The 12,407-nt window shown below is 45.8% G+C and overlaps 1 protein-coding gene across 1 annotated transcript; it reads left to right on the top strand.

The window, feature by feature from the left end:
• Positions 1-1,790: 1,790 nt before the first annotated feature.
• Positions 1,791-6,558, top strand: LOC132807960 (gastrula zinc finger protein XlCGF67.1-like). The gene is made up of 3 exons (XM_060821854.1): positions 1,791-1,844; positions 2,554-2,691; positions 6,238-6,558. The coding sequence occupies exons 1-3, from the start codon at positions 1,791-1,793 to the stop codon at positions 6,556-6,558; spliced, it is 513 nt and encodes a 170-aa protein (XP_060677837.1).
• The last annotated feature ends 5,849 nt before the right edge of the window (positions 6,559-12,407 follow it).

The following is a 12,407-nucleotide window of genomic DNA, read 5'->3' as shown; positions in this document are numbered from 1 at the left end:
CACTCGATCTCTCCTGTCTATAATTTCATATGCTCCCTTCTTTTTCTGAACCAAAAGTTCAATTCCTCGAGTCATTCAGTATTCACTACACCTACCAGCCTCCCCTTTCACCCTAGGTTCTAGATTAGAGTGGTGCTGGAAAAACACAGCAGTTCAGGCAACATCCGAGGAGCAGGAAAATCAACGTATTGGGCAACAGCCCTTCATCTAATCTAGAATTTGGCTGCAAGCATCTGCAGTCCTTGTTTTTGTCGTTTTTCCCCTTTCACCCGAACAGGAATATACTGTCTCTGGACTCTCACTTTCGTATTTTTTAAGGCTTCCCATTTTCCAGCCATCCCTTTACCTGCGAACATCTGCTCCCAGTTAGCTTTTGAAAGATCTTGCCTCGCACCAAGTTAGCCATCCCCCAATTTAATTCTGATCTATACTTTGTCGTCATTCTTTTATAGCTCATAGAATTAAGGTCACTGGCCCCAATGCGCTCCTCTACTGACAGCTCAGTCACCTGCCCTGCCTTATTTCCCAAGAGTTGGTCACGTTTTGCACCTTCACTAGTCAGAACATCCACTTACTGAATCAGCAAATTTTCTTGTAAATATTTAAATTTCTCTTCATCTAACCCCTTAACACTATGGCAGTCCCAGTCTATGTTTGGAAAGTTAAAATCCCTGACCATAACCACCTTATTATTATTACAGATAACTGAAATCTCCTTACAATTTTTTTCTCAATTTCCCTCTGACTATTAGGGAATCTATAATAAAATCCCAATAAGGTGATCATCCCTTTCTTATTTCTCAGTTCCACCCAAATAAGCTTGCTGTATGTATTCCCAGGAATATCCTCCCTAAGCACAGTAATATATCCCTTATCAAAAAACCCACTCTCCCCCCTCTCCTGCCCTCTTTCTATCCTTCCAATAGCATGTGTGTTCTGGAACATTAAGCTGTCAGTCCTGTCCATCCTTGAGCCATGTTTCTGTAACTGCCGTGATATCTCAGTCCCAAGTTCCAGACCATCATCTGCCTTCCCTGTTCAGCCTCTTGCAATTGAAATAAATGCAGTTTAATTTACCAGTCCTTCCTTGTTCTCTGCTTTGTTACTTCCTGCTCTGATTGTTTGACTCAATCCCTTTCCCAACTGGACCAGTCACAGCTTGATATCTTTCCTCACTTGTTCTCTGGGTCCCAGCAACCCCTGCCCCACACCCACCCCCACCTGACCAGTTTAAATCCTCCTGAGCAGCTCTCGCAAATCTCCCAGCAATATGTTAGTCCCCTTCCAATTCGGGTGCGATCCATCCTTCTTGTGCAGGTCTTTTCTACCCCAGAAGAGATTCCAATATTCACATTTTTGGATTCTTTCTCCCATGCACCAGTTCCTCAGCCACGCATTCATCTGCCCTGTCCACCTATTCTCACCCTCACTAGCAACATTACCCGTTAACTGATTAAGTCCTGGATTGCTTTTCTAAAATGCAACACCTCACGTGCGTCTAAATTAAACTCCATCTGCCAATCCTCGGTCCATTATCCCATTCGATCGATTATAATTTATAGCAAACTCTGCTTCCTCCCTTATTCCCTAAAAGCTGAAAATCTCCATCCCACACACTCTCCTTTCATTCTCATTTTACTGAACCTAATCCCTGCTCTGCCTCATCCTGAAAAGTCCGGTTCATGCTGATTAACAGGCCTACACTCAGGGGGGATTTAATTGAAACATAAGGATGCTGAATGGCTCGGACAGAGCGCACGTTGGGGGAGATGTTTCCATTGGTAGGAGAGATGAGGACTTGCGGGCACAGCCTTCGAGTAAATGGAAGATCTTTTCGAACGGAGGTAAGGAGAAACTTCTTCAGCCAGACAGTGGCGAATCTATGAAATTTACTGCCACAGAAAGCTGTGGTAGCCAAGTCACTGAGTATATTTAAGACTGAAACAGATATGTTCTTGAGTATCAAGGGGAGAAAGCTGGAGAATGGGGTTGAGAAATTTATCAGCCCTGATTGAATACTGGAGCAGACCCAGTGGGCTGATTGGCCTAATTTCTGCTCCTGTGTCTTATGGTCTCTTGCTATCCTGGGCACAGTGAGAGAAACTTGAGAGCAGGGGTAGGCCGTTTGGTCTTTCAAGCCTGCACCAGTAGTCAACAGATCAGAACTGGATATTAATCTACCTACATCTTGGTCGATAAACTGGGATTTTTCTTTTCACTGGGGCATAGGATATTGAGAGGTGATCTTAAAGAGGATTATAAAATCACGAAGGATAGAGATATCCTTTCCCTCAGATGTGAGCTTCAAGATTAGGGAGCAATTTTTTAAGGTGAGAGGAGAAAGATTTTGCAAAGACATCAGAAGCACCCTTTTTAAAGAGGGGTTTGTGTGTGGAGTGAATGTTCAGAGAAAGTCCAGAGGTCAGATCAGTTTTCCTTCGTGGGAATCCAAGGAAAGCGATGGGATCAGACAGAGGACCAGGCCGTGCACTCAGAGCATGTGCAGATCAACTGGCAGAGGTTTTCTCGGACATCTTCAACCTCTTCCTGCAGCAGGCCATCGTCCCTGCCTGTTTCAAGAGGGCCAACATCATCCCTGTGCCTCAGAAGACTCATGCAACACAACACAATGACTACCGCCCAGCTGCGCTAACTTCGCTGGTCATGAATTGCTTTGAAAAGCTGGTCATGGTATTAATCAACTCCATCTGTCACCTCTCACACCAAGGGTTTCAGTGAGAGAGAGAGAGCAGAAGAGCGAATGAAAACTATCCGCCACCACCCACACCCCGCCCCACCCCCCAGAAACAATGTGCAAGTTGAAATGAAATGGTTGAGGACGGCAATGTTTGTCTCCTCGGAGAACCGAAGTTTTCCAAGTCGTGAGGGACCTAGAAACAAGAAATAATGTTGTGAAAATGGTGCCACACCTGAAAGGATCCACAACGATTCAGCAGAATTTTAAAGTCACCAGGAAAAAAAAGTAAAAGTGACAGGAGGAAGAACGTTTTCGTACAGGGAGTGGTTAGTGTCAGTAAGTCCCTGTCGGACATTGACAAAGAAGAAGATTCAATGGACACAAAAGGGAATTTGGTGGTCACGTTCAGATGTGCAGATTTACGCTGAGAAGGCGAGAGAATGAAACGAATAGAGACACACATTTACTTACAGTGTAGAACCAGCAGAGCGAAGGTGGGCCGCATGGCCCCCGTCTGCGCTGCGACACATGTTGTGATTCAGTGTGAAATCACAGTTCGACCAACAGAATGTGGGAATTTCGAAAAACTTTTCTATTTACACAACCTCCATACGTCTGCGAAACAGTATATTACATGACAGCAGTGGAGGTCTTTGACATCAGTCTCGAACGTGCATGCCGCGTGGCAGATGAAAACCTGAAGTGTTCTGTGGACAGCAGTCAGAGCGTGGCAGCAGAGTGGTGCCGCGGGAGCGTGCTGGGCCCATAACCCAGAGGTCGATGGATCGAAACCATCTTCTGCTATTGTTCAATGCCACGTCGAGCTGCTTTCCTTTGAATCAGTGCTCTCTTCTGCCACCTGCCTTTGCATCTACTTACTGAATAGCATGTGTCATATCGATGCACTCGCCAAATCCACTCCATTCAAGTGGTGTGGTTTTAGAGGTCTCAGTGGCATTCTGTTGTTCGTCGGTTCACTCTGAAATGAATAGCAAACCAGTTCTCTGCGATGCCAATCAGCTGGTCAAGTTGAAACAAATGTCTTGCGGTTTCATCAATTCCCTGCAGTAATTTGCTACCCTGGTTCAGACGTGAATGATAAGCATGTCAAAAACCGCATCACGACTCAGACACAGTTCCCCCACTATTAGGACGGATACCACCGATTGTAAATAACCTCAGAGAGAGAGACAGGTAGTCGCCGTGGACTCGATGGGCTGAACGGCTTCTGTCTGCGCGAGAATGGTGCTACGTGTTTATGCCGTCACACTGCCTGTCTCTGGGACAGAGAGGCTGAGGGAGCAAAACTGGTTCATTTTTAACCGTCCCTTCCGTGTTGGACTGCCTGCAGTCCCTCAGCTCAGGGCCGTGGGGATGACTCTCAGTGAGTAAAGGCTTCACTCGGATTCTCTTCATCTGGGACACTTGGGGCTCAGATGTTAACTGCTGTGCGGTAGCAACAAAGAAAGCGATGCCCACTTTGCAATAGACTTTCCGTAAGATTGCTGCGTGAAGACGATTTCTGAATGGCTTTTCCCCGATAAAGGTCTTTTGCCCGAAACGTCGATTTCGCTGCACTTTGAATGCTGCCTGAACTGCTGTGCTCTTCCAGCACCAATAATCCAGAATGCTCCCCTCTCTTACTGACTCAAACAGCATAGAAACAGTCCCTTCAGTTCAACTACTCCACGCTATTTACTAATCTATTCCCACCTGCCAGTGTTTGGCCTATATCCCTCTGTTACAAAGCTGGTTATTTTTCTCAAAGCTAGTCCTTCTCAAAGATGCTGTGTCCTTGTTTTTTTTTCAGAGAGGTAGTAAAAAAGCCACGGCCTCTGAAGCGACTGGTTTACTACAGAGGTGAAAAAGGGTATTGGGAGACGTTTTTGATTATATGTGAACAGGTGAGACTTGAGGCCAAAGCTTTTATGTTTTAGAAGTGACCTGTATAACGAAAGGGGAGTAGTCAGTCCTGAAAGCTGAAGTCTCGTTTGGGTAAGTTAAGCACAGCACTGTGTGGAGAAAGGCTGCTAAACACGCTCTCCTTCTGCCCTTCTAACTTCAACTGTAAGCCCCTGTTTCAGTTTTACTGTATGTTAGAGGGGTTTGGTTTTTTTTTTGGGACTGTGGTGTATAAGCATTTTGAAAAGTGTAAGAGTTTCTCCACAGCTTGTACTGAACTTGCTTTAAAAAGTTTGGTTGCTCACAGAACTTGGTGTATTGCAGTAGCATCAAGCGTGTAAGAATCTCTAGCAAAAGAACTTAACAAAGGGACCTAAGGGACAAGTCTTTCATTGAGAAAGTGGTGTGTTTAAGGAAAGAGCTGCCAGAGGAAGTGGTGTGTGCTGGTACAATTATGACATTAAAAGACATCATGATGGGTATGTGATTAGGGAGGGTTTAGAGGATATGGGCCAAATGCTGGCACATCGGCCGAGATTAGGTTCGGTTATCTAGTTTGCACGGATGAATTAGACTGAAGTGTCTATTTCTGTGCTACATATCTCTATCGCTCTGGCAATCACTAACATTTGCCACATCTATATGTTCAGTTTCTCTCTCGTGTCGGTGTCAATGCCTTGATGTCTCATTCTTAACTGGACTGGCAGTGATGACTGTTGCAATCTCTTCTTACAGACTATCCGAAGATCTGAAGACGGAAGTTTCAAAATCAACAGATGAAGGGCTTGTGTCCAAAACGTTGATTCTCCACCTTCTCGGGTGCTGCCTGACGCACTGCACATTTCCAGCGACGCACTTTTTGACTCTGACTTTCCAGCGTCCTCACTTTCACGTCAATGTCTGACAGTCACTCAATCCATCAGGACCACACAATTTTCAACTATGATTCTGTGGAAGGAGCAAAGCTTTCTTTTTGGTTCCTGTTTGAGTACGGGTTTCATCATCAGTAGGACTGGTTGAGAGACCCTACTGAAGCAGAGCATTGAGTGTGGAGCCTGAAACAGTGATACGGCGTAGAAAGAGGTATTCACAGCGGGAGGGGCTGTACACATGTATGTGTGCAGCTGTAGCTTCGGCCATGGAGAAACCCGAGGAATCCCGCCCGGTTGAGAAACCATGGAAGTGTGGCGACTGCGGGAAGGGCTTCCGTGTCCCATCTGTCCTGGAAGCTCATCAGTGCAATCACACTGGGGAGAGGCTGTTCTCCTGCCCCGAGCGGGCGAAGGGCTTTACTTGCTCCTGTTCCTGCTGGCCCACCAGTATATACACACCGGTGAGAGGACGTTTTACTGCTCCGTTATGAGAAAGGGTTCACCTGGGTGGACAACCTCCACACAGGAGAAAGACTTTTCAGTTTCCACGAGTGCACGAAAGACTTCAGCAATTCCTCAGACCTGCTGAAGAACCAGTGAGCCCACCCTGGGGAGAGGTCATTAAGCTGCCCCGAATGCGGGAAGGCCTTCAGCGACTCCTCCAACCTACTGGGGCACCGGCGGGTCCACACAGGGGAGAGGCCCTTCAGCTGACTAGAGTGTGGGAAGGCCTTCAGCGATTCTTCCAAACTGCTGGCCCATCAGCATTTCCACACGGGGGAGAGGTCATTCAGCTGTCCAGAGTGTGGGAAAGTTTTTAGCAATTCCTCTGACCTGTTGTCCCACCGGTGGGTCCACACCAGGGAAAGGCCATTCAGTTGCCCAAACTGCGGAAAGGGGTTCACCTGCTGCTCCAAACTGCTGGCCCACCAATGGGTCCACACCGGGGAGAGGCCGTTTGCCTGCCTCGACTGCGGGCGGAGGTTCACATTGTCCTGCAACTTGCAGAGGCACCAGCAGGGGCACAAGTGCATCCAACAATCAGATTCCACCAGTGACGCTTCTGTGGGTCATCCCCAGGACTGAACCTCCTGCCCATTCTGACGGTGGGTAGAGTGGAAGAGTCAGTGGGCTTTTTTTATTTTGTGCTGGATTGAAAACACCCTCCCCCCACCCATCCGTGTGACTTCTGACCTTGTCCACCCCAATTCAGCACCAGCACCTCCGCATCAGAGTTGACGAATGAGATTGGATTTTATTCGGCCTGATTTAGTGAGATATTCATCTGGAAATTCAACGCTGTCGGAGCGACAAAGAGACACGTGTCATAGAGTCCTACAGCATGGAGACAGGCCCATCGGCTCAAACTGGTCCATGACGACCAAAACGTCCATCAACACTAAGCCCATTTCCCTGCACTTGGCCCATTTCCTTCCATACATTTCCTATCTACGTATTTGTCCAAATGCCTTTTCAATGTTGTTAATGTACCCACTTCAACCACTTCCGCTGGCAGCTCATTCCATATGTGTACCACCATCTGCATAAAAAAAAGTTGCCCCTCACATTCCCTTTTATTCTTTCTCCTCTCACCTTAAACTGAAGCCCTCTAGCCCTCAATTCCCCAACCCCAGGAAGATTAAGTGCATTCACCCTCTCCATGTCTCTCATGATCTCTTCACTTCTATAAGGCCCCCCACCCCCGTCAGTCTGTTATGCTCTAAATAAAAACGTCTTAGCTTGTCCAACCTCTCTTTTTTACTCAGACCCTTGAGTCCTGACAACATCCTTTTATATGTTTTCAGCACTCTTCCAAGTTTAGTAACATTTCTGTTATAGCAAGGTGATCGAAATTGATGACAATACTCCAAATGTAGCCTCTTCAATGTCTTGATCAACTGCAACATAACTTGCCAACTTCTATATGCAATGCCCTGACTGATTAATGCCAGTGTGCTTAAAGTCTTCTTCACTGCCCTGTCTACCTGTTTTGTTGGAAATATAGGACCTAATCCAAACTGGATAATCTGGCTGATGGGACAGGAAACCACTTCGTTTCTTGAGACAAGTCTCCCGGAGAGAACTTGCTGGCTGACTCTCTGAGATACTGAGCCTCACAGTGCCCCACTGCCCTCAGTTATCTGGATTGAGTTGACACATTTGCCTCAAGTGGTGCCTCAAGTGGTGCTTGAAACCTTTATTTCCTTTGGGATGGATTCCCATTCATTTACTGTGGTGGAGTCATGCAGCCTGGAAACAGACCCTTCAAACCAGCCAGTCCATGATCCCCAAATAAACCAGTGCTACCTATCTGCTCCTGACCTGTATGCAATTTGTTTATAGTTTTGTTCATTTGTTGACCGTGAGAGTTAGATAAATAAATTGCTGATTGTTGATTTTAAAGTGTTGGGGATTTATTTTTATCGCTAGAGCAGGTTACACCATTTTTCATGCTAATTTTACAGATTAGAGTATAATGCTCCTCTGGGTGTTTCTGTTTGAGATCTGCGGTGGTGTTGTCAACCTTCGCTTTATAACAGTATTGATGTGATGTCCTGCTGAATGCAATGGAGTCAATATTAATCCCAGCCGCTTGCAGTTGCCTTAATTTGGCTCCTGACTCAGAAACTGCACATAGAATCAACAGCTGAGACAATTATTTACACTTTATTGTATGTAGCAACTAAAAATGAAACCTCTCAACTTACCAAGTTCAACCTCACCCCCAACTTGGCTATCACCCAATCGATGACAGAATTTAACTGAGTGTCCACCAACAGTATCTGTCTCTGGAAGTGTCCAGGGATTCACTGCAGTGTTGTTCTTCCAAGTACTGCTGCTGCACCTTTCTGGAGTTAAATTCTGGTGGAGATTCCTCACTTTCAAATCTGTGGTGTGACGATTCTTCAGATTCTAATACCACCTCTCCACACTTCTGGAGATCTCAGGTCTGTAGTTTACCTTCCTATCCTCGAGGTTTAGCGGTTTGTTTGATACAGCCTGTCCTGCAAAAAAAAAACGCTTACGTCAGGGCCTTCCTTCCACAGAAAGACTTAATTGTCTTTTTGTCTTGAGATTATTAAACACTTAGCTCATCTGCCCCAGGAAACAACTCGTTGTTTTGCATCCTTCTTCCCAGGGATGGTTAACTAGCCCATTGAGTGTGATCCATTATTCAATCATGCCTGATAGGTTTCTGAACCCAAACTCCCCATATCCCTTGATATTTAAGAATGATTGTATGGTGGAGCAGACTCAATGGGCTGAATGGCTTAATTTCTGCTTCTGAGGTTTTATGATGTAGCAGTTTCTCAGTGGCCCTTTTGTTTCTTGGTCCAGAAAGAGTTATTGCTGACTCAGGCAGTTTGGAAAGTTCTGCAGTTTACAGGACCACGCCACATTTCTCTCTGGCTCCTCCTGAGATACTGGCAATTCCCAAGATCCCTTGGTATCCCTGAAAACAATCAATGTGTCTGGAAATCTATGCTGCTGCTCTAGAACAGGAGGATTATGGGGTGAAAATTCAGAAATCTGATGTGCAAAGGGACTATGGAGTTCTACTCCAGGATTCTGTCAAGGTAAACTTACAGGTTGGGGAGGCAAATTCCAATGAAGGCATTTATTTTGATTAGACTTGAGTATAAAAGCACTGATGTACTTCTGAGGCTGTGTAAAAGGCTCCAGTCAGGCCACAATTGGAGTACTGTGTGCAGTTTTGGCGTAAATATCTCAGGAAGGATAGCCCTGTAACATGTTCAGAGGAGGTTCTTGAGAATGGTCCAGGAATGAAAGATCTAACATATAAAGAACATCCTATGGTCTTATGATATGCTGATATGTGGAGAGTTGGGAGGAGGGGGTGGGGGGAGACGAAGAGAGAAAGACAATTAAGGTGAAGCTGGATAGAGACGAAGGAAATATAAGAATTGTATGATAAATGGCAGAACTCAGCAACACTGGCTTACAGAAGGATTTGGGCATATTGATCCGTGGAAGTGGTAATGCAGGTGGGTACGGTGGTCAAGATGAAACACAGCACGCTTCATTGAGTGAAAGAATTGGCGAGTCATGTTACAGCTATTTATTCTGGCTACATTCGGAATTCTACGTGCAGTTCTGGTCGCCACACTACCGGAAGGATGTGGGTGCTCTGGCAGAGGGTACAGACAAGGTTCATCAGGACATTGCCTGGTCTGAAGGGCTTTCGTTATGAGGAGAAGTGACATAAACCTGGATTGTTTTCTCTGGAAAGACAGAGGCTGAGGGGAGACCTCGACAAAACGCTGAGACACACAGATTGGCTGGACGGGTGGAAGGAGAGCTCAGTGGTTTGCATTGATGCCTCACAGTGCTAGAGACCCGAGTTCGATTTCAGCCTCAGGTGACTGTCTGTGTGCAGTTTGCACATTCTCCATGCACCTCACCTCTCATGTCCGCATGGTCTTCCTCTTACATTCCAAAAATGTGTAGGTTAGGGTGGATTAGGCATGCTAAATTACCTATAGTGTCCATGACAGGCAGTTTAAGTTGGATTGTCTGTGTGTAAATTGCCCCAGTGTTCAGGGATGTGTATGTCAGGTGCATTAGTCAGGGGTAAATATCGAGTAACAGGCGTAGTGGAATGTGTCCCTGTGGGTTAATCTTTTGAAAGGTCGCTGTTGACTCGTTGGGCTGAATCGTCTGTTTCCACCCTGGAGGGATTCTATGATAGTCAGAGGCTTTTTTCCCTCCAGGGTGGAAAGGTCAACTAAATGAGGGCACAGGTTCGAGATGAGAGGGGACTGTCTGGGGAGAGGTGGTGGTGCTGGGGGGATTCACACAGAGTGGTGGTGGGGGTTCCTGGAACGCACTGTCAGTGGAGGTAGTGGAAGCAGGCACCTTAACAACGTTTAAGGTGTATCTTGATAGACACATGAAGGGGAGGTGAACAGAGGAACAGAAACCACATATGGGCAATAAACAGTATGTTCAGTGTATTAGATTCCCTACAGTATGGAAACAAACTCTTCGGCCCAGCAAGTCTAAACCAACCCTCGGAAGAGTAACCCAGCCAGACCCATTCCCCTATTTTATATTTACCCCTGACTAACGCACCTAATACTATGGGCAATTTAGTATGACCAATTCACCTGATCTGCACATCTTTGGATTGTTGGAGGAAATCCACGCAAACACGGGGAGAATGTGCAAACTCCACCTAAATCGAACCTAGGTCCCTGATGCTGTGAGGCAGCAGTGCTTACCATTCAGCCACCGTGCTGCCCCACTACAGGTTTCCCCCATTATCTGAAAGTAGAGCATTCCTATGAAACCTTTCGTAAGCTGACATGGAGTAAAGCGAAGAGGCAATTACCATGAATTAACTTAAATTATGCTTTTCTTTGCAAAAGCGAAAATCCTCTTCGGATTTCTTTTGGTTTGTGACAACACTTATTACCGTATGTCTTTCGTAAAAGTCAAGTAGTGTTAAGTTAATTTTCGAATTGTGGGGGGATACCTTTATGCTGATGGAGGGGAGATGGGAGGCAATGAAGAGGGGTGGGTGGAGGCTCAGGTGGAGAATAAACACGGACAGAGACCAATTGAGCAGCCCAGCCTGGCCCTGTGCTGGAGACTCAATGGGACAGAGACAAATGTATCTATTTCAGGTATACCTGCAATATGCTTCATACAGGATTTTTTTAAAAAAGTGTTCTTCATCTGGTTCAGCATATGGGGCAAATGAACGGTTTCTCCCCAGTGTGGACCAGGAGGTGATGCAACTGAGTGAAGCCTTTTCCACGCTGAGTGCAGGTGAACAGCCGCTGCCCAGTGTGCAAATGCTGATGAATGTCCAGTGCAGGCGGGGAAGGGAAACCGTCATTACACTCCCTGCATTTCCACGGTTTCTCCATGGTGCAGGTGTCCTCGTCTTTCTCCAGGTTCAACGATCATTTGCAACCTTACTAAGCAGACAGACCGCCTCGTCCTTGTTGTGAAGGCCATCAATATCCAAGTCCTGGTGAGTCAAGTGACTGTCAGACTTTGATGTGATGTTTGGTCTGAGATTTCTACCTCCAAATTCTTCACTTATAATATTCCTGTGAAAAGAGATTGCAAAGGTCATCGCTGTCAGACCACAAGAGATAATCAGAACAAATAATTTTAGTTTCTGTGGAACATTCTTTCCTGGATATCAATCCTACAGTTCAACGAGCAAACCTACACCCTAAACATTCTTTCCTCTCTTAATACCCAAGATCTTTGTGCTGATCTATATGTAAATGTATACAGCAGGGTAATGTGGTGGATTGCATGCTCCATGAAGAGTTCACATGGACTCAAGTTGCTGAATCGACATCTATCATGCGGTATTGAAGTCATTATTGAAGATATGCAATATGCTGCAGTACAATATTACGAGGCCAGAAACAACTGCAAGGCAGGCTTTTAGAGCCACAAACATTCCATCGAATAGGTACCATATACCCCAGACTTATATTAATGCACGGTTGTCTTAGATTCCCAGAAGACTCGGATTTACTTGTGAATTTTTGTAAAAGAAGCCGTCTTTTGAACTCCTTCCATGTCATACTGACTCTATTACATCCATAATTGCACCAGAATTCATGGATCAATGACATGAGGCTTGTCTTTACCTGTTTATAATTTTCTGTTGCATAAATGTTTCGATGAATGCCAATACATTTCACCAGTCATAGAGTCAGAGACGTAAAGCACAGAAACAGACCCTTCAATCTAAATTCCCTCCCGAAGAAGGGCTTATGCCCGAAACGTCGAATTTCCTGCTCCTCGAATGCTGCCTGACCTGCTGCACTTTTCCAGCAACACATTTTCAGCTCCACCACTTCCTCTGGCAGCTCATTCCATGCATACAAAACCCCCTGCATGAAAAGGTTGACTACAAGGTCCCTTTTAAATTTTTCCCCTTTCAC

The sequence above is a fragment of the Hemiscyllium ocellatum genome (genome assembly GCF_020745735.1).
Source record: "Hemiscyllium ocellatum isolate sHemOce1 chromosome 27 unlocalized genomic scaffold, sHemOce1.pat.X.cur. SUPER_27_unloc_28, whole genome shotgun sequence".
Classification (NCBI taxonomy): Eukaryota; Metazoa; Chordata; class Chondrichthyes; order Orectolobiformes; family Hemiscylliidae; genus Hemiscyllium; species Hemiscyllium ocellatum.
Note: the sequence above shows the minus strand (reverse complement) of the source record. Positions and strands in the feature narration are given on the sequence as shown.